The following is a 23,702-nucleotide window of genomic DNA, read 5'->3' as shown; positions in this document are numbered from 1 at the left end:
TAATTTCATTTTTCCAACCCCTGGGATATGAGTTTTTGAAACTCTTAATAAGTCCAGTCCGAATTATCTGAATACGTCAGTCAAAATGTCGATACGATAGTTAAATTTATGGGAAATACATTAAATTTTAATTTTAGCTCTTTTTTATGAAATCTAATATAGCTAGCTTTTCCTTAAATTGAATTTTAATAATTAAATTTTTATTTAATTATATAGAATTGGGTTGGTACACACTCAACCCTATATGAACAAAATTAATCAAGGGAAATGATTTAATGCAGCGTAAGATAATAATTAGTAGTCAATCAAAATAAAGACACGCCTAAAAGAAAGATAGGATTAGCTGCTCAAAGGGCAAATATTAAACACTTCGGGGTAACGAACTAAGTAATGAGTGACGCGGCTCAATAGTAGCCAAAACTTACAGAGTTGTTATAGCAATAGTTACATCAAAAGAACTGAATTTTTGTACTAATTCCAAATATACAAAAGTTTATTAAGTTTAAACGTTACCAATCAAAACCTACGACCCCAAAAAAATTTCGGTTAGGTTAGGTTAGAAACTGAAAAAGAGTGAAGTTTTTCAAAAGCCGTTAGAGAACCCCCCCCCCCCCCAAAAAAAATAAATAAAAATCAATTAGATAATATGTTTAAATGTGTATAAAGATGGGTACTTAGTAAAGATGGGTAATTACTTAATTAGTAAAGATGGGTACTTAGTAAAGATGGCTAATTACACCCAAAATTACTCCCATAGATATCTACTGCTTAATATATTGCCTAACCTAACCAGTGTACAAAAGTACAGATTTTTTTTTTTTTTTTTTTTTTTGAAGAAAAATCATGGATGAGTCTTTATTATTTATTTTGATAGAAAACCAAAAGTTCTAGTTCCCTTTTAAAGTGAACAAAAAGATTTTAATTTTTCGCTGGAAAAATTCTCCGTAGGAGAACCTCACATGAGAAATTCTCAATGGGAGAATTCCACGGGAGAAATTCTCCAGGAGGAAATTTTCTGTGGGAGCAAATTTTCCACTGAAAGTGGGAGAATTTCCTAAGAACAAAAATTCTATGGAGGGATGGGGTTCCCTTTCGAGGTAAAGAAAAGACCTTTGTTATTGGTTATATCCTTTATTTGTTAATAAATTTAATTTAATTTGATTTAAGATCAATATATGGAAAGGAGTTACGAAACTTAATTGACAATGAGACTGAATGTGTTCAAAAATTCCTAAGTCACTGCCTTCAATCTATAACAAAAGAGACAATCTTATGTACAATAATACATAATTAAGAAACAAAAACAATAACAATAAATATGAACATGATATAAAAGTTTCATAAGTCGGTAAACAATCTTAAACATTACGACATAAATTAAAATAGAATATGAAATCAAGTACCTCAAAATCTTAACGATTAGTGTTTTTTACAGCTTACACCGTTTGGGCTGTCCAGCCTTGTTTCTCAAAGAGATGTATACAGAAACAAAGACAAACTTATAATTACTTTTCAAGGAAAATAGACTAATGAGAAACACCCAAACCCACATGCTTTAATAGCATCCAAGCACAGTGGATATGAACTCCCAACAACTATGAATTGACCTTGATAATTCGGGTGATTACACTCTATTCTTATTACTCAACATTATATATATGGTGATATGCATATTCAAGCCAAATAATTCCTAATAAATTAACGGTCTTTCCACAATATGTTAGGTTCAGTATGAGCTGGGTCAATAAAGTAAATATGGACTAAGATTTTTTAAAAACGATAATTCTCAATTTTTTATGACAATTTTAGTCACCCCCTCGTCCCCCAAATAAACATATTGCTCTGGAACGTATATAAGATTGACGTCGTTTTAGATATCTCACCCCTTTTCGTGACTTGTGTCCTTTCGTCCTTAATGAGAGGGACATATCGCCCTTGAGCCTCAACCAAAGATCCTTTTTGAGAGGTTGGTCTTTAATTAGCTCCCTGGAGATTCAGAAAAATATGATTTACTGAGTCGAAGTAAATTTGTTTTTATTTCAGTGAAGAGAATGCCAAAATTAAAAAAAGAATGCCACAAGTCTTAGTAATACTACGGGTTTAGCCAGCGTTTAATTAAGCTTGCAACATTTTACTTGCCTGTGATGCTAGTATATATCGCGGAGGTATAGCGAAAATATATCGTCTGTATTTTTCGGCGTTCTCACTTTAACGTCTTTCTGTACAGCTGGCTTCAAGATACGGATACTAGCACAGGACTAATATGACAGACTAATCAGAGGTACTTGACAGTGCGTTCAAGCTCACTGAGATTACTTTCATGGCTCCCCCCTTAGGGGCGGTCTAGCAAAGAGCAAATATTTGACAAGCTCGGAAACTTATGCTTAGTTTTTCATAAGATGACGTAGTGTTTATGATTCCTTACATCCATGGAAAGTAGGGTCAGAAGCATAAGCCAGATAAGTGATGTTCGAACGCACTCTGAATTTTACATATAAAACTAAGCATAAATATAACTGGAACAGTAATTATACGCACTAATCCATAACCGGTACGATGAAAAATAAACCCCATTAATGTATTTAACACTAGGGTAGGCTACTCGCTTTTCCGAACACATGTGTTATGTGAAACGAAATTCACTGGGAGCATGTACAAATTTAAAGATTAAAAGATAAATAATTGCAAAGACTAGAACCTAGTGATCCTCAGAAAACACCAGCAACAACTGTAGTAAATCAAAAAGTTGTATCAAAGAGAGGGAAGAGGTATAATCAAATTTGACCAATCAGGACTTTGGTAAAAGATTAAACAAGTTGTGATTGGCTGCTGTATCAAAGGAAGCTTATAAGAGTAGGATTCCTGGTAATTTAACATGAGAATACACGGATTAAAAACTAAATGTGCTACTGACAGTGTAGCGTTTAGTGACTTCATTACACATGTAGAAAATATCAAAGAAAAATAGTTATTTTGTATGATTAATCTCCAACGCAATAAGACTAAAGCTAAAATTTGTCAATAGGTAATGATTATTTAGATCACTTTATTTTCAAGAATTATCAAAAGTCAAATTCCTGTCTGCATAAATTTAGCCTATTTGCAGGTAAGGTAGGCTAGTTGATTTTAAGCTCTTAGGCCAATTGGAAACAAAATTCTGCTTTCTTTACCCTACCCTGCATTTAAAGTACGTAAAACATAAAATATGCAGAATTTTTGGGACAACAAAGTTGTCAAACTGTAGATGACACTGGTGACTTTCTTTTTCAATGCCAATGACAGCTTCCACTCTCATAAGTTCCCAGAAAAACTGTAAAATTAGTTTCAGGTTTAAAAAAAATTATTTACAAGAAATGTTTTTTTTTTGCATCTTAGGTAAAGGGAAAAACATAATAAAAGTTTCAGTTTCTATGGGAATGTTCAACAACCCAATTATCATTAATAATAATCAAATTATTGCAATTGTTTTTGTTCTAAGAAATCAGATTTAGACGAAATTACGCTGCTGAACTCAAAGCATTATAAAATCGTTTTATAAGCCATTATAGGCTGAATTTTTTGTTTAAGTGAGACTCCTTAATATCCTATGTGCCAAATAAGGTATAAGTAAAAGTGAACTGATGGAACTTGCTATACCTCAAGAGAAGGCTCATAAATCTTCTAAAATGGTGTAACATAAAACCTTTTGAATTGCAGTAATTCACAAGATAAAGGATAATTTTATGTATTAGGGCACAGTATTCCCGTGCACTTAATTATGTACCAACTATCAACCAATCACAGCTTGTTTAATCTTTTATCTAAGCTCTGATTGGTCAAATGCAATTATACTTAGATAAGTTTGTTTGAGAACAGGGCTTTAGAGCATAAAACAGTTAATAATTGATGTCACTTTAACACATCCAGTCATTCATTTTTCATTCAATTATTTAATCAGTCAAAGCTCATTGCATTCAATCATTATAAGTAAATTATTCATTCTCTACTCTCAATTGATTAACTCACTATTCACTATGAGTTGCTATAATTCATTCAGTAATTTATAAGCAAGCATTTTTAATAAAAGAACACAACTAAAAAGAAGAATTGTGTTTTAAATAGAAAAAAAGAGAATTGGTATTACCTGAGAACAGGGGCGGATCCAGGATTTTTTAAGGGGGTGCAAAATAGGTTGATCCGAAAAAAATTTGAGGGGGGGGCCCAAAATAGGTTGATCCGATAAACTTGCGTTAGGAGGAAGTTTAATTAACACAAACCTAAGTTAATTAAGTAAATTACACTACTTTAGACTACGCTAGGTCCCCCTCAGGATTTGCCACTGCCTGGGAAGTCCCTTTTTTCTATGACAAAATTCATTGCCCCTAGCGGCTAAAAAACTAGGGATGGATCAAGTGATGTGCTTGATGAATTAATTCTACCACCAGTACTTTTGATTACAATAGCATTGGTAATTATTATTATTTATATACCATCAAACAATGTATATACTATTTAGACTAAACAAAATTTAATCATTAAACTAAAAATATTTTATTTAACTAAAATTTTATTTATTTTTATTAATTGTTTTATTTAACACATAAATTATTTGTTTGTTAAATTAAAATTTAAATAAAATTAAAAAGATAAAATACAAAATATAAAAATAAATTAATTTATCTTCGGAAATTATTTATATAGGGTACATATTTCAGTGTAAAGCTATTGTCTTTTTTAAGTATTATACTCGTTATATTTGAGATAAGATTCACCAGCAATTACTTTAAAAAAAAACATCATAATTATTAAGATTTAAAACTGCTTTTTAAGAATTGTAGGATTGCAAAACCCCCTACTCTAAATTAAAATCCAATTGTTGAGTTCCAAATAAATTCTTCATATGATTGGATGATTCATTACCAAAAATTACCGCGAGCCATAATTTGAAGTTCGGAAAATAAATAAGCAAGATAAAGGTAAACATAAATTCAAAGGAAAGAAATAATTGTCAGAACTAAATGCACATACAATAGCCTCTGCACCAGGGCGTATCCAGGATTTTTATTTGGGGAGGGGTTAATTTTTTTTTTGCAAAACGCAACGAAAATCTGCTTACATGTATTTTTGTTACTTTTGATGGATCAGAAAATAAAAATGTTGGGGCTGGGAGGGTTGTTAACCAGTTTCCTGCTCCTGGATATGGCCATGCTTATGCAAGTATGGAAATTATCAGGAATGGATATACAGTCAATTTAAAGGCTTAAATACAAATAATATTTCAACTTTATCACTACACAACTGTGTCAACTTTGAGACTTTCGGTATTTCATATATAATGAAAAAAGTGTGGCTTTTGGAGTCAGGTATTCTTATTTAAACACTGTGCATATCTTGTATCTCCCCGCTTCAAAGAATTTGTTACTAAATGCCATTCAAACAATCATTTTTGCCGTCACAGAAAAGTTAAAAAACGATAATAAATAAAAAAGTGAGAATAATGGGCAAATAAATCATGTTAAATAACTACCAAGGAAATCGTATTAAGGAAATATAACTCATTTAAACTTTGACAGAAGTTTAGATCACTGAAAAGAAACTATGGTTCCAATTTGTTCTTGTTGAAAAAATATTTCTTCTCGTCTCCATGATCTCCACAGAGATTAGCAAACACGCAATGTGGAGTTGCAATTTTTCGGTTAAATAAATATTCTTCTGTTTCTTTTCTGAAATAGTAGAATTTCAGCAATGTCTTGGGACTTGAAATCCCAGATGTATAAACGAAGATCTATACATTCGACCCATTTGAAAACTGTATCATTTCAGAAGTTCTGGTCCTAAAAATCGGCTTTATCTCTAAGAAATTAGCAGAAGTATGCAATGATACTTTTAGGATCCCATTTATAATGATCAGAAGGTCATATTTCTGTGGTCAGAGACACTTTCTTAAACTCCACGTAGATCTATTTCCTTTTAACATCATAGTCTGTAGCACCGGAATACTCTTAATGTCACTATTCTACAATGTGGCACAACTTCACACAACTTTGAGTTTTAAACTGCAACTTCCATTTTTAAAAGTTTTCTGAGCCACAATTTTGCTCATCGGCACCATCGCCACAGTCAGCTTTGCCGTCACAGATTTGACTGAAACTGATACATTTTGAGTCGAGAACACACTGCAATTGTCCATCCGGGCATGTGTTTGTTGATACATTGTCTTCGTCGTCATCATCGTTAAGGACTAAAGGGTCATCTGAAATTCAAATTTCAATTTTAATTCTGAGGGGAAGCACAAATCTTTAACTGCTTTGGTCCACAAAGTGAAAATACAAAGGACAGTGAACATTAAATCGGATTGTTTGGATCGGTTAAGTGGACCACATGTATCTTAAAAATTAGGAAAAATCGGGAACAGAATTTTCATTAAAAATACATCGATGTTCAGTAATGCAGTTCTCTGCAGTAGTGTGTGCTAAATAAGAAAAGAAAGTTGTGAATCAGCAAGCTCAGCAGAATCAGCAAACAATGAGCTAAGAACATATGGTACAACACAGCTTAAGAAGATGTGGCTTTCCTTTTAAAGTTTAGTATTCTTTAGAAATCAACAGGTTGTTAACAAAATACGTTTTAAATGTTTTCAATTTTTTTAATTTCATAAATAAAAAATTATCAAAACCTTAAGGAATAGATATCAGTATATGTAAATTAAACTGACAATCCACAGTATTTTTTTTTTTTTTTGTAGTTTTTATGTTCAGGTCTTGAGAAGGCATGGGGTTCATCAGCCCTACACATGTTGATTTTTGGCCGTTTTGAGTTTGACTCAGCTATTTATTGTAATTTCTGTTCGTTTTTATTTTCATTTACTTATTGATAGTAGTTTTTGGTAGTTTCACGCTTGGAAGATTATTTGACTCAATTTCTGCTCATTTTCGGCTTAATAGAGCTCTTTACTTTTCTTTGAAAAACTTATTGTGTGGAATTTTTTTCTCAAATAAATAGACAAAAAGACAGACAATGTCGTAGTTTTTTGCAGAAGCGTGTGCTAAATTAAAAAAAAGAAACATTGGTGAAAAATCAGCAAATGAGCTAAAAACATATGGCACCACACAACTTAAGAAGATGTAGCTTTCCTTTTAAAATTTAGTGTTCTTTAGAAATCAACAGGATGTTGATTTTTTAATTTTTACCGTTGAAAAGCATATTAAAATTTATCTAATTTGTTTTACTTATTTACTTTTATGGGTTGCACGGCAACACTGGCAAAGCGGTGGTGGAACTATAAAAATCTATTCAATGGGAGCTGGAGTTAGGATCTAGCATACTCAACTTCTGGAGCCTGAAATCCCAGACATACAGGGAGATCAATTATCTCCATGCATTCTACCTATAAAATATATAAATCTTCTCGGATTTTTTAACGTAATTTGTCTTAATGTATTGATTTTTTCTTCCTGTATTACTTTCTAATGATACTTAAACTTTCTTAACAACCAAGTTGACCTTCCTCCTTATGAGCACCATTCCGTCCAAAGACGCAGCGAGATATTGGCACGTTGGGTGGACTAAAAGTCCAATGTTATTACCTTTAGTAATCGGCTGGCCATTTTTTTCGTAAAATGTAAGCCAAAAAAATAAAATGCTTCCCCAAAAAAATATTGTCGGATTCTTCCGCTGGCCAAAAAAACTAAAGAAAATACATTCCTCCCCTTTTTTGCCTGCAGGATCTATTCTACATTGTTATATAAATATCCTTAATCAAGTTTATCTTAATTAAATATTCATCTATTCAATGGAAGCTGGAGTCAGGATTGAAGAATTTCAAACATAAATTTTGATTCTTATAGGGTCAAGCCTATTTCATGCAATAGGTCCATATTCTTTGATTAGACTATTAATACTTTGATTAAACTAAAGAATATATGTTCCTCAAGGATGTGACCGAATCATCAGTGACCGAATTATCCTTTTTAGGTTGCTATGTTTGTAATGCCTTTTCGATAGATTAGATGTAGAAAGAGAGGCAGGAAAGAGACCATTCTATGTAGCAGAACAAGTTACTCATATTTCTCGATATAATCTATCCTAATAGGTTGCAATAGGCTAGTCAAAAGAATAGGCTTAATCAATCTCAGTCTGTCTATTTCTAAAATTAAAAGTCTTCTTTCTCCGAATTATCTGTTTAACTAATCTACACACATGAATCAGCTATTAAGTGTTTTGAAATTTAAATTAAAAATTCATATTTGTTTACCCACTGACTTTGATTAGTTGCATATTTTATTAGCAGGAGTTTGCCGTAAACTTGAAAAGTCATAAAAGTTGGACCATTTTTTAGCATGGAGTTTAGTTATCTTGTTATCATCTTTGGGAGTAAATAATTTCTAAGACCGCACTAGTTGAACATGGTTTGGAAAACGTAAAACAAATAAACATGGAAAAATAGTAATTGTACATAAATATTTAGGCAATTTCTGGTTGTTATTGTAAGTTACTTTTTTATTTTATACGTTTTGTTAAATTATATTTCATTTCTACTCTTTTTTTACTTATGCGCCGTCTTTTATATTGGTTTAACAAATGTAATATTGAATAGATTAGTATTATATCTAGGTCTGTAGAAGTTTTAATTCACGGTTGTTCTTTTTACTGGCTTAAATTTCACAGTCAAACCAATCAGGGGGAACCTAACTTTTAATTCTTTACATCTAACTTAACATTTCACAGAGTATAACGAATCACAATTTAAACAAGAGGCGTTAAGGAAGGAAGGAAAAGGAAGGCTACCTTTTCTGAAAAATGCTAAAGAAATATTGGGATTGAGTTGCCAAAATAGATGAGCAAAATAGGACAAATGAAATAAAAGCACAATTATTAATGCAGATTAATAGAAAACTCATCTCTCTGTTTCTCTCTGTTTTAAGCAAATGAATCTTTCGGATATATCTTATCCAAATAGATTATTATTTATACTGATTAGGCAAATTATAAACGGCAGCGGCATTGCCAGAACAAGTTTTTTTTAATGAATGTTAATATCTTTTAATGAAGCTTTTTAATGAGTATGAATACTCACCAGCAGCTTCTAGTACATCTCTTAAACACCCCTCCTCGTCAGAGCCGTCGGCACAATCATTTTCACCGTCACATTTCCATGACTTAGGCATGCAAACACCTGTGTCGCGACACTTGACATCTTCTATATGGCAAGCTGCAAGAAAAACGAAGAAGATACAATTATGGCCAAAATATGGAGGGGGTGCAAGTGGCATTACTTAAAGCCCCATTATCCATCTCGGCAATTCTATTCCAGTTTATGTTAGAGGGACGAAGGGCTAGTGCATATAATTTTCAAAAAATGCCCTTCACGAGAAATTTTATTGATATATTTTCGTCTTTAGACTAGATTTCCTTTTTAGAGTTGAGGTGAATATACCCCCCCCCCCCTGACTTGCCTCGAATGACTTCTCGAGCGCTTAAGGAAAATTTTTCTTAGAAAACAAATTAAAACGCATAAATTATCTGTATAAAGTTTTTCAAGGACCTCTTTATTTCATTTAATTACTTATTCAAATATTGAAATGTTTATGCATGCTCATTTGTTGATAATTCTAGGAGTAAATATCAATACAGCCCTTTTTTGGTGTTATCTGTAGTTGCATTAATCTTGCACCTTACGATGAATTTATGACGAAAATTAAAAACTTCTGAGACATTCGTAGTACCAGAATAGGAAGATGTCGCCACTGCGGTGTAGCTTTCGGACAAGTGGAGAGGCTTCTTCGAATCCCTACGAACCAGCAATAAGTCTGGAGGATAAAAGATCTATGGTAAGGTAATTAGCGGTCAGATAACCCACAGTTTTGGATTACCTGTTGAGGTAATCCTCAATTACAGATTACCTAATCAGGTAGTCCACAATCTTACATATAGCTATTCAGGAGTTTTTTTTTCTTTATTCAAAGGTCTCCTCCTATTGTCCTTTCTTTTTCTTTCTTTGCACACTCCCTGTAGGGGCATGAATTGGGAAGGACCGAAGTGTACATTGTTGGTGGGGATTTGTAACAGTGCATTCGCATGAGCTAAGTACACTCATCATAATAGTTCCCTTAAACTTGGTTCTGATTGCTGGGTTATTTTTTGCTTACCAATCATCCTGTTATCCTTTTTATCCTCTCTTTTTGTTTTACTTCTTTAAGTCTGCATTCTTTTTAGTACCTCTTTGTTATAATTTCAGTAGTTTCTTCTTCAAATTTGATGAAAACATCTAGTCAATCATACAATGTCAATATTATTCATTTTAAATTCTTACTCTAAGTCGCTTATGGTAAAGAAAAGCAATATCAAATCGTTGTAACTCTATTGTATTTTTATTGTCTCTGTTGGTTTTTCACCTTGATTTTGAGTTCCCTTTAAAGTTTCTTCTTTTATCCTCTCTTTTTATTTTACTTCTTTAATTCTGCATTGTTCTTAGTACCTCTTTGTTATAATTTCCGTAGTTTCTTTTAAATTTGATGAAAATATCTAGTCAATCATACAATGTCAATATTATTCATCAAAAGTTAATTCAAATCACACCCCTTCCAAATGTCGCGGCGTGATATGGAGAAGGGAGGGGCAAAAAAGTTCACAAAAACACAAAATTCATAAAGAAAATTTTCCTTTTGCCTCAGGAGAAGCTTTTTTTGCTCTTGGTATTTCATTAGATCTACGGCTCATACTGAAAAGGTCCGATCTTCAATTGATAACTGGCCTCAAAGGGCACTAGTACCGAGTATATTGTCCACAACCCATTATTTCTTATAACAAAAACGCCAAATACCCCTAATATCATTATCAAATTACTCCAGACTCAAGTTCTTTACTTAATTGCACGAAACAATATTAAACGACCAAAAACAATTATAGTTTGTTTGCTATCCTATCAAAATACCCACGATATGCTTTCTTCTGTCAATTCCACTTATTTTAAACCCATCTCCTTAGTTCTTTTTATTTTTACTTTGATTATATGTCGCTTGGAAAAAGTCAGCATTCTCGGTATTCTGAAGGGGTACGATAGGGTAAGAAGGGTACGACCCAAAGATTGTCAAAAGTCACTCATTAAATATATTACAATGTTTATAAAGCAATTCTCTATTTGGAGAAACCAATTTTGCTAAAAATTTCTCCACTGGGTTTCACCTGAGCTATAAAAAAAAATTGTTCAATCATATATCATTTTGGAACAACAAATTTCCATTTTAATATTCAATTTTGTCTTTTTGTTTATTTGTTTTAATTCTCGGTTTTTACCTTTTTTTACTTCTTTCAGTTTTCTAGTTTCACGCCGTACTTTCTGTGCTTTCTCTTTCATTTGGCCCGATGACGGCTTGTTGATTATGCAGGCAATTTATCTGCAATATATTTTCTTCCGTAAGGTCCACAGGCCCTTGAGCTTGGGTGGCATATCCGTTAAAATGCAGATAAACCAATATTTTCACCCTTTATAGAAAATGTTGAATTTGTACTACTACTTTTAATCGTTTTTAATCTTGTTGACATGTTGACTGATATATTTGTCTCTTTTTCCTTTTATGATCAATCTTAGCATATTTTTTGTTTTCGTTTTTTGCTGCGCTTCTTACTAAGCTTGACCCTGAAATGTATATTTAACCGACCTGGGCTTGCGATAGTTATTTTTTTTTAAATAAATCTTATTTCGCCACTTTGCAGCATAAATATAAAAGAGGGATACTTACTCCGGTTTCTACCATTAATTTCATTTTTTTTCATTTAAATTCTCTTTTTTTTTTCATTTTTCACTCAATTTCATTTAAATTCTCATAACAATGATTTCTTTGATCGCATACCCCTTCTTTTTGAACCAGAAGGTTTTCTTTCCTTTTTTTTGCTTTATTCCTTTCGACTCCACATTGTTTTTAGTTATTTGCTGTTATAGTTCGTACGTTTTTTTCTTCGTTTATCCCGAGGACGGTTCGTTGTTTACACGGGCAAAATATCTGCGATACACTTTTTCTTCTTTGAATTCCACAAAGATTAGATCTGTGGCCTCAGATCTGCAAGTCTTGGGATTAAATTGCTTTTCCACCCTACATACTAAAAGTTTAATTTTTTTATATCTTTAAAACAAAACCAAAAATCAATAATTCTACGCCAGTTCCTATAATGGCTAAAGGCAATGATGTATCCATTGGTCCACGATTTGTCGCATCCAAAACAACGATTGGTCGTCTCACATACCTACGTTTTTGGCTCCAAAAGTTTCCTTTTAATTTTTGTCTTTTTTTTACTCCTTTAAAGTTTGCATTGTTTTAAGTTGTTTGTTGTCATAATTCTCTCCATTTGTCCCGAGGACGTCTTGTTGATTGTACAGACGAAATTTCTGCGACAAATTTTTTTTGGTGATTTCCACAGGCGTTAAACCCGTGGTCTGTCAAACTTGGGATAAACACATGTTTTCATCATATATACGAACATTGAATTTATGCTGTCTTTGCGAAGTATAATCTAAAAGTAGTATTACTTACTCCAGTTTCTACAGTTGATTTCGTCTGAATTGTCTAAGCAATGATTTGTTCCATCACATACCCATCTTTTTGGGACACAAGATTTGCCATCCAAACATCTGAAGCGACCTTCAGCACAAACTAAAAATAAGGTTCAAGAGTTAGTTCAAAAAACTTTAATTTAAGGGCTTTATTTTTCTCACATAACTTCACGCTAAAGATGAATTGGATATTAAGTTTCTTCCTGTTGTAGCGTCTGACACCTACTGGGAAAATGATATTTGACATGTAATCAATTCTCAAAAATTTTGCACAGACGTCCAAATTCAAGGTTTACCATTTAAGGTCATTTGAATTTGGATTTTTTGGTTTGAATATGGTGGTTTTGAAATTAGTCGAATTTTGAAATCCCTTAGATCAAACTCTTGCCAACTAGTGACATCTACTAGAAACAAACAATTTTCTGACAAGCCTACAACTATAACTTGCATTAAAAGGACAAGATACTTGTGTCATTAGATCCATTGGTTTGAGATATATCATTTAACAGACAGGGGCATCAATTTACAAAAATGTAGGGGAGACACGCAAAAAAATAATTATCAAAATCTGTAGGAGGGGGAGTAATCTTGTTTTTTGTTTTTTTTTATTTCTTCAACGAAAATACCCAAAAAAGGTACTTTTCAAGATCAATGGAGGAATTTCTTCCTGCCCTCCCCTCCACGGCAACTTTGCTTACGGGACTAGACGACCGTTCAAATGTTAAAACGCGTATATACACTTTACATTATTCCGAGAAAGTCGTCTTCAAAGTTTCTCAAGTTTTGCGGCACTTTTCCCGGCACCCTAGACACATAATTGAAGTGAAAAGTTGTTAGCATCGATTTTAGACAGTATTCTTTCCATATATGCAATTGAAATACATGCCAAAGAAATGAAGATTTTTCAACTTTTGCAAACGAGGCAAAATGCTGCAGATACGTGTTTATGCCAGAAAAATATTTGCATGGGATTTTATTAAGACATTCTTACATACACCATTTGATTGGCCTCTTTAAGCTGAATTCAGTGGTATATCTAACTAGGAAAGTGACTTTTCAAGTATGTATATGTTTTTACCTTTGGAATTAGGACGGCCGCGTAATTACAATATTACTCCACGTCTTTTCATAGAGAATGACCTAAACCGAAAAATACGCTAAATTTTCCATTTCCGCGCGTATAGTTTAAGGATTTTTACAATCTAAGAAAAATACAAAGGATATTTTGCAAATATAATTAGGCGGAAGGATAAAGCTGAATCTCAGCTATCCAATGACAAAGATTGGTGGTGACAACCTTCTCGTAGTACTCCTGAGAGTATTGGGCACAAATGAAGATCTACTATCCCTAATTTCAGTCACCGTCCATTTACTGGCAGGGTTGCCACTCCTAGTGATTTATTCCTATTTCCAGTGGTTCTTTAAATTGCCTAAATTTAAAAATCACTAAATCAACCAAAAAATCCCGAAAATCCTGTGATTTTCTTTTTTCATCGGGTGGTAACCCTGACCACTGGCAGTACTGCCCAGTGTCTGACCATGAACCATGATGTTTTTCAGAATACACCGCTGAGGCTGGATTAGCAGAAACAAGTAATGACTATCAAATCATGCCCGGGGGTCAACCCCTTTGAGATATGCAGCAGCAATTATGGCAGAAGGAAATATATTTTCTAAAATAATCCGAGGCAGGAAAAAGAAGTTGTATAGCCAGTACCGGTTCTGAAGATCAGGTGCTGCTTGGTGCTGATAGCTGATGAGTGGTAGATGGCTCTCCTTTCTCTTTTGGGGAACTAGTGTTGGCTGCCCAAGCTAAGATGGCGGTGGGCTCTTGGGATTGGAAAAAGATAATAGTGGACACCTTGACACTACCAAGGATATTTTTGCCGTACAGCCTTATCAGATGATAGTTATTTCAAACTACTACAACCCATTTTGTCTTTAAAATTTCTAGGGGGGAAAATTCATTGTTAATTTTGAACATTTCAATTATTAACATTTTTAGCAATTCGATTTTAAAAAAATCGATTCGATTTTTATTAAAGTAAAGTAGAGCTGCAGTCAAAATGTGTAAACTACAATAAAGGGTGATTGGAGCGATTGACACCAATCAGGTCCCGCACGTGAAAGGGCCCTGCGCTGCCATTGAAATAAACACATTTTTTCGAAATGATGAAATTGAAATGTTAAAAATTAACAATGAAACTTTTTAACATCCATGGAAATTAAAAAAATTGTCAAATTTTATGCCTAAAATATCGTCGAAGATTCGGATAACATACTTTAGATTTTTGTCTTGAAAAATAATGTTTTAGTATTGTCATTTTATAAATCAATAATAACAAAATTGCTCACCTAGGTTTTGAAAATCAATTTTATAGTATTTTCATTGTTAAAAAAAAAAAAAGGTACCCCATAGATTATGAAAATGCCTTTTTCGTATATTCATAAAAAAAAATTTACAGAACAAATTATATACACTCTCTCTTACATTTTCTTGGATTAGTGACCAATCAACACCTATTAAATAAAAACAGAGGTAGTTTTCCGTAATTTTAGACTTTTCAAAGTCCAAGTGAATTTTTCTAGTCAAAGCTCTATCCTCAGTAGTTGCCTACATGCCTTATCTTGTCTCGTGACTTAAGTATTCTGATTGGAATGTATATTTGATTTAAATCCACAGCAGCAATTATTGATGGAGAAAGTTCTCGGTTGATTCGTTTATTTTTTCATGGGTCGGATTTTAATTTCTTAATCAAACTGAAAATTTCTCATTTTGACAAAATAGATGGCATAGCAGATGGTGGATTACTAATCATAAATCAAAAGTTTAAGATATGACGTTTTGAGTTCAAACTATTATTAGAGCATATGGCGTTTTCTTCAAAAATTTGACAGAAGACTATTTCTTTTTTGCACAGAAAAATCATTCAAAAAGGATCATTAATAGTCGAGTTATCTCAACTACAACAAATATAAAATATAATAAAAAATATTATATTTTTCAGCTCCTCTAAAGGAGCTGATATTTTTCAGCTCCTCCTCCGAAATAAAAAATTTCAGCTCCTCTGTTTTTTCTTTCTTTTTTTTTACATGGACAGTAGCCTGTCAAATTCCCATAAGCAACTAGGATTGGTCTCAGCACCCCGTACAATATGTAACAATTATCACAACCAAATTCAAATCACAAAATCAAATCACTAAATCCAACCAAAATCACTAATTCTTCTGTTTTGAACTTAGTATACTAAAAGTGAATGTTCGTAGAGTTAAATGATTCATTGAAAATTTCCTTTTTTGTGGGGAATTACTGCCCGTCCTTAAAACGTTTCTTTGGAATTACTCTGATCCCACAATTCTGTGAAATTGGCACCTATTAGTATTTATTCACATAGGGGGAGAATTGGTACACAAATTCTCCAGCAATCACCCAAAAGCTCCCTCCGATAAAGTTATTAACTCAGTACAATCGGCTAAAACGCGGACATCAACGAATGGCGCATTTTCAGTCTACCCCTAAGCCCGGATCTTATTTTGCCTTTTCTAAACATAATTAAAAAAAAACATTTTCTAGATTCTCTATTTCCCTAATTATGAAGTTTGCTTCTAGAATCTAGTATGCCAGTAGAATATGGCTAATGACTAATGGCTAAATGGCTTGGTTGAAATTCTTGAGAAAAAGTTTAAAGGATGAACATTTAAAAGTTAAAAAGTTGCTTCAGCCAATTGAGAAAAAGTTATGAGAATGAATGAAGTTGCTTCAGCCAATTGAGAAAAAGTTATGAGAATGAATGAAGTTGTCGTCTTAACATTAATACGATAATCCTTTTCGCCCAAAAAATGTTTGCCAGAGGTTGTTTTTCTTTGGAGAAGCAAAGTTTCTTTTCATTATATTTCTTTTGAATTTCAACATTTTGAAAATCTGTTTTATTAATTTTTTCTCCCCTCTATTATCATTTTTCAATATGTAATTGTCTAAATTCAAGATGAATTGTGTTAGGAGCTGGTAAGAAATAGTTTAGAGAGGAGGTGGGATTAATTTAACCCCCTCCCCATTACTCTTTGATATTAATTTCACAGTAAGAGTTGCTAGTTGAAAAATTACACCAGACTTAAAACCTGTTTTCTTTATTAAAGTTTCGTTTTAGTTATTATCACTGAGACCGAGATAATTACAATTAATTAATCTATTAAATTGAGCAGAAAAAAACTGGAAGCCGGCTGGCATTTGCTACAATAAATTAAATAATTGGCCTAAATTTATAATTATAATATTTATTTTTATTTATAATATAAATTTATAAATATTCATAACTATAGTTTAAATTTATTGCACTTATTCAATTTCAAATCCAATGAAGCGACATATAATTTTTTGCTTCGAAAAATGAATGGATTCGTCTTTGTTACAACTTGGATGTGGTATTCGAATGGAGGTATGTTACCTAACAAAACTTTACAGTCAAGCAAAAAACTGAGATTTAGTGGAAAGGGGGGGAGGGATTGTTATTGAAGAGCATTACTTGTGAGAGAAAAATTTTCTCAGAAATTCAAGATACAGTACTTCGACTATCGCCGAATTTTTTTGGCGTTTCCCGAATTTCTTCAAATAAAAATTGAATTTTCTTAAATCTTCTCAAGAACTGGGGGATTGACTGCCCTCCAACTACTTTTGACTATTAAATAGGAAAATAAAACTTTTATTTCCTGCCTTGTGAAAAATAATAACTAAAAAAAAAATATTGAAGGTTTATGGGTCTTTAATACAGACTGCAGTAGAGCGGTGCCTCTAAACATCTCAGAGAGGGACATAATTATAATCCGTGATTAATCCATTAAATTTTGTAAAAAAAAAAAAAAAAAAAAAAAAAAAAAAAACTGTGAGCCATATGGTATTTGCTTACAGGCACTAAATTATAATATTAGGTTGAATAGTTATAATTTATGGCACCTATTCATTTTCAAATCCAATGAAGCGATATATATCTTTTTGCTTCAAAATAAAAAATGAATAGATTTGTCTTTGTCTATCACAACTTGGCATTGGTAATTCGTAAAGTGGTATTTAAAAAAATATAAATTGAACTTGAGAGTGAAAAAACTGAAAAAAAAAATAATTTTTGACTGTTATTACGGTTTGTCTTCCCTCTATAAGTTTTTGTGTGTTATTTTTTTGCCGTTTTAAAGTTTCAACGTAAGATAAAAATTTTGCTTTCCAAGGTTTTGCTATTATTCGGTAGGCAAGATTCAGTTTTATCCACCTACTGACTTACATTTTTGAAATTCACTTTGCTTTTTTTTAGATTGAAAATCAAATCACAAATTGGTCAAAAATCGAGGCAAGTTTTAATCATTCTGTAAGAAAAAATGTAAGTAATATCATTTTCTGACTCGATGAATGGATGGATCTGAAACAAAACAAGCCACTGGTACAATTATCTTGTGATTTTAGTGACTGATAAAACTGTAGGCTTGTTACAAAATTATGAATTTCAAAATGAACATAAACCTCAAAAAGCACTGATGTTTCCTGGATTTCATTAAAAGAAATTTGAAATCTGCAAAATTTATCCAAATATTAACATTAAATGTTAACAGAAATAAAAATAGAGCATTTTCTTTCATAACAATTTTTGGTAAAATTTTGAGAGCACAATGGTTTTTTTGGAGGGGGGGGGGTGAATTCTGAGAAACCCCTAAAAATTCAGGAATAGTAGAAAGACAACCAAAATTTTAATTCCCAAAACCCCTCTCCAATTGCTGGTAAGTCCATAGAGTCTAGAAACAAAAGCAAGAACGGGGATTCTATTAACAAAACTACCCAGAATAGGGCGGGTTTTATTAATTAATTAATTAATGTTGCTAATCTTGTCTATCCTTGCTGGAGTTGAAACAAAAACTGTGTTTTAGTTAAATTTTTTAAGACACCAAGGTTATTTTTTAATAATATTCCCAGTGTGTCGCTCAGTTTTGGAAAATAGGGCAAAATAGTGAAATATTCCTTATCGCCCTCCAAAGGGATACTCTCACTTGGAAATGGTCGTATAGATGAAACTTTTTCCCGCCTTTTCAATTCTTTTACCTATAATAGATCGCAGCACAATAAAATAATAATAATAAACTATAATAATAAATAATAATAATAAATAATAAATTATAATAGTCAATTGCACAATAAAATATCCTTTGGATAATTTAGTTCTTAGACTATGCAAAACTCAGAGCGTACTCGTAGCACACGATTACATTGAATATTGCCAATCCATTTTTAAACAAGGAGGGGGAATGAAAGAAAGGTGTAAGAGCCTATAGATGTGAGTAGGTTTACTATAGATAGAAAACTCAAGGCTGAGACACTTTTTAAAAATTGAAGCATCTAGATAGTTACCGAATAGTTACCAGATAGTTGCCAAGGTAGTTACCGAATTTCATCTAGTTCTAAGCTAAACTGAATGTTAAAATCCAGTGTTGTAACATGTATCAAGAACAAAGAGAGATGAGTGGAGGTCTCGCAATATATTTTCATATGAGTTCTTTGTTTGACTTGCTATGAATTGCCTCGTTGCCTCGTACTTTCTCGTTCGCGCATTACACTAGGCATGGGATAAGAATGGGAGGCTATTCTATTTCTAAAATCACCCTAAAGCTCAAAAACTTGTATAATAGGAAAATAAAAGAAAAGGAATCTATGCTTCATTGTCCAAACCAGTGGAGCGGATCTTCGTTTCATGGCCCTTCAACTAGAGAGTGCAGTCGGGGTGAGGAGGAGGAGGGGGCCAGCCATCCTGTGGTTGTTGCAAACCCTTCCTATATACCTTCTCCAGATTTCTCTTGGTACCTATTTAGACCTGGGTCGACTGTGGCTGAGTCACACCCCTAACCCCTATCCCAAACTATATCGGCGACTCCAGGGCTCGAGTTCTAGCTAAGAAGGATATAGGATTTTAAATTCAGCGCGCTAACCACTCGGCTAGGATAGCTCCTAAAATTTCATTTTTTCATAGAAAACACGTAACAAAACTTGTTAAACATGCCAAAATGGAATCAATTCTCCTATTTATTTTACAATTAGTGCATTCCACTAGGATTTTTTTGAAGGGGGGATTTATTTGTCACTCAATATTTAACATGGGTTAAATTGCATGGTGATGCAGAACACCATCGTGGGAGGATCCTCTATAGGAGGACAACTGCGACAGGGCGTAGGATCCAGATATTTGGACAACGGTCTCTGCAAAGGGCTGCCTCGACCGTTTCGGGGTACCTGCAAGACTGGGCACCTTGCGGTCAACTCTATTCCCACTTGAGGAGTGGCGCCCCTATTACCTCTGACTCATATAATGAGTCGGAGTTAATAGGCTTGAGATTATCTGTACAGGATTTTGACTCTTGTTGATAGAAGAGCATTGCCAAGTGCTGAAAACCATGTTGTGACCAAGATGGGCCCAGGATTGCACAATGCCTCCATTCATGGAGGTCCCAGGTAGTTCTTACTGTCTGTTTCTAAGCCGGCTTAAGCACTTCGGTGTAGACTTGAGAAGATATGTGATTCCCGTCCTGCACTGGTATCTGGGATCATTGCTTTTCCTGAGGCCAAAATAATTTCAATGATTTAAAGAACATAAAAATTGAAACTTGGAATGTTATGACGTTAAAAATGACCATCATATCAACATTTTGACTGACAAATTCAGACGATTCGAACTGGACTTATTAGGAGTTTCAGAAACTCATATCCCAGGGGTAAGAAGCCAGAAATTGGGTGATATAGAATTTGTTTACTCAGGCAGGAAGGATGGGGTACATTGACAGAGGGTAGGGCTTATGATGAATAAGGAAACTGCTAAGTCTTGTTTAGGCTGGGAAGGTATTAATAATAGAATACTAATGCTCATTTTATGACTAAAAAGTTCAGGGTATCAATTATAGTATTATGTGCCCCTGTAGAACTGACTGACGGAGATACTAGTGACTCAGATTAATTTTAATTACAGTTACAGGAACAAATAGACAGGGTCCCAGGTAAAAATGTGATGTTTTTAATAGGAGATTTTAACGCTCAGGTCGGTAGAAATAGGGATAGATGGTATTCAAGCCTAGGTAAACTTGGTGTAGGAGAAGAAAACAGTAATGGATAAAGACTTTTGCAATTATGTAGGTATAACAATCTGGTTATAACCAACACGGTGTTTGGTCATAAAATGGCTCATAAGTTAACATGGTATTCACGTGATGGTAAGACAACAAACCTTATTGTTTATGTTGTAGTAGCCCGAAGACTGGCAGGATCAATACAGGATACTAGGGTATATAGGAGTGCTGTTATTGATGTTAAAAGCAAAGATCACCATCTGGTAGGGCCAAGGGTTAATTTAGAGCTAAAGTTCCGGAAGTATAACTACCTCCTAGGCAACTATGATGTTGGTAGACTCCAGGGCGAGAATTTGAGAGAAATTTTCCAGGAAGAGTTGAATACTAGACTTCATAGTTTAAAATTTGATAATGTTGAAGATGGTTGGAATAATTTTAGAAAAATAATTTGTGAAGTTGCTGAAGGTGCCGTAGGGAAGAAATCTAAGACTGCGGCTAAGAATATTAGTGAAAAAGCTTTATGTTTAATAGAAAGGAGAAAGGACTTGTACATGAATTATCTGAGTGATAGATCATATGAAAACAAAAGGAATGTAAAGAAGGTGGAGAAAGCATTAAAATATGAATTAAGGAGATGTGAAGTGGAGGCCATGGATAAAATTGCCGAGGATCTGGAAGATGCAGCTAGACGGCATAATAGTAAAATATTGTACTGGTATGTCAGTAAATTGAGAGGGAGTAGTCAATCCGGGATTGGCCCAGTTAAAGATGGAAATGGGGCCACAATTAGTGATAAAGAGAATTAAAGAGAGATGTGCAGAACATTTTGTGAGGAAGAATTAGCGAAAGTACTAAAAGGATTAAAAAATAATAAGGCTCCAGGTGCGGATAGGGTGGCAAATGAGTTTCTTAAATATGGTGGCCCTGAGGTTAGAAATAAGTTACTGAAGATTATGAATATAATTTTTGAAAAAGGGGAAGTACCAAATGATTTTAGGAAAACCTTAATTAAGTCACTTTATAAAAAAGATGACAAAAATGAGTATGATAATTATCGAAGCATTAGTCTGGTCTCTTTAGGTAGCAAATTACTTAGTAATATGATCCTTTTTAGACTGAGAGATGCCGTAGACAAAGTTTTAAGAGAAGAACAGTACAGTTTTAGAAAAGGTAGAGGATGTGTCGACCAAATTTCCACTCTTAGGTTAACAATTGAGAAGTACCTGAGTTGTCAAACACCTTTGGTCCTTAGTTTTATAGATTATGAGTAAGTGTCCGATTCTTTTGATAGAAGAGCTTTAGCGAAGGTCTAATTCTTGTATTCTATACCAGAAAAATACATTAAACTGACTAGCACTATGTATGAGAAGGACACAGCTGTGGTTAAGGTGGTAAATGAGATTAGCAGCTGGTTTCGCATTAAATCAGGAGTTAAGCAGGGTTGTGTTCCAACCCCCTTTATATGGATTATTTTGATGGACTTTGTTTTAAGGAACACAGGAAAGGCAATGGGAGACCACGGAATCAAATGGGGAGGAAAAAGTCTCTTGAACTTAGATTATGCTGATGATTTAAGCATCCTAGAGGAAAGTGAGAGCAAAATGAATGAACTTTTAGAGGTTTTGCGAGTTCAGGGTGCTAGCATAGGTTTGAAAATTAATGTTAAGAAGACTAAGTCACTAAGGTTAGGAATAAGTGAAGATGAAAAGGTGACGTTGGGTAATGAAAAGATTGATCAAGGGGGCAGCTTCTGTTACCTTGGTAGTATTATTAGTAAAGATGGTGGGAGCAGTGAAGATGTTAAAACTAAAATAGCCACGATTCAGGGTGCTTTTTCACAATTAAAAAAAGTTTGGAAGAATAGGAAGATAAGTCTTAAAATCAAGATTAGAATATTTGAAGCTGCAGTGATGACAGCGGTAAAATATGAGTCTGAAATATGGGCCCTTCGAAAAGTAGATAAAGATTTGCTAGATGTTTTCTATAGAAATTTTTTAAGGATTGTTCTGTGTACCCGGCTGACTGACCATATTTCAAACAATAGGCTGTACGAAAAATGTGGTTCAATACCGCTCTCTAGGACTATAATGAAAGAAAGGTTGAGATGTCTAGGGCATGTTGTGCGGATGAAGGATGACAGATTGCCGAAGATTGTTCTTTTCGGCCAACCGTCTAGGGCTAAACGGAAAGCAGGTCGTCCTCGTCTGAGGTAGGAGGACGTCATAAAGAAAGATTTAAAGAAAATGGGAACTTCGTGGGAGGGTGTAAATAGGGAGGCTTTGAATAGATTGGGATGGAGGAGGAGCGTGCGTAGCTGTGTTGGCCTCAGGCGGCTTGGTGTTGCGGTGAGTTGTTAGTAGTAGTAGTAGTAATATTTAACAATAAATGGACTGAAACTACATCCGTGGAAAGGTTTCTGCTCATTGAGCCTCAGTAGTCTTGGGTACGCTACCCTTGTGAAAACATAGAAACCATAATCTAAGAATATTACCTCCTTCAGGTTTGCAACCTCTTTCATCAGAGCCATCTGTACAGTCTGGTGCACCATCACATCTCCATGACAGTGGAAGACATTTTTCTTCTGATTCACATCTACAATTAAAAATAAAACAAATAAAAGACAATGAAAAATATAGACAGTTAATATAGCACTTGACACATTTAGCTAAAATTCTCAAGCTTACTGTATTTGTTCGACTGTTATGTAACAAATTTTATTTATCTATTTTTTTTTTTTTTTGTAACTTAAGACTTTCATTAGTTATCGATGGTGATATTTTTATGCTCTTCAAATTCCTGGAAGAAGAGTTTGTGTCTCATAAAGTTTTTGAAGATTTGTAAGCCCATCGTTTATTTTTCTTTAACCTCCCTGAAAAAATAATATATGCCTTTTTGTTATTTTATTTATTAGTTATTAATTTTTGAAACTAATCAAGGTGAATTTTTAATCAGATAAAACTGCTGCTAAGATTCACATTATACCGAATTTTGATTCAAACCAAACAACCACAATGAAGTTTTAGTTACTAGCTTTTATCAAAAAACAAAGTTCAATAGATTTCAATTTAGCCCATTTGAAGTT

General features: G+C 33.4%; 1 protein-coding gene across 2 annotated transcripts in view; it reads right to left on the bottom strand.

The window, feature by feature from the left end:
* Positions 1–1,270: 1,270 nt before the first annotated feature.
* The window catches only part of LOC148944871 (uncharacterized), a 96,677-nt gene continuing 74,245 nt past the window's right edge, over positions 1,271–23,702 (bottom strand). For both annotated transcript variants that reach the window (XM_089099398.1, XM_089099399.1), the window contains exons 10-13: positions 23,112–23,212; positions 12,510–12,629; positions 9,056–9,190; positions 1,271–6,232 (exon numbers count right to left, since the gene is read on the bottom strand). In XM_089099398.1, the coding sequence (XP_088955524.1) occupies positions 6,051–6,232; positions 9,056–9,190; positions 12,510–12,629; positions 23,112–23,212 (538 nt within the window). In that variant the 3' untranslated portion in view covers positions 1,271–6,050. The remainder of the gene's footprint in view (positions 6,233–9,055; positions 9,191–12,509; positions 12,630–23,111; positions 23,213–23,702) is intronic.

The sequence above is a fragment of the Artemia sp. Qi Xiang Cuo genome, chromosome 13 (genome assembly GCF_049724085.1).
Source record: "Artemia sp. Qi Xiang Cuo chromosome 13, ASM4972408v1, whole genome shotgun sequence".
Lineage (NCBI taxonomy): Eukaryota > Metazoa > Arthropoda > Branchiopoda > Anostraca > Artemiidae > Artemia > Artemia sp. Qi Xiang Cuo.
This window is presented reverse-complemented; position numbering and strand designations above follow the sequence as displayed.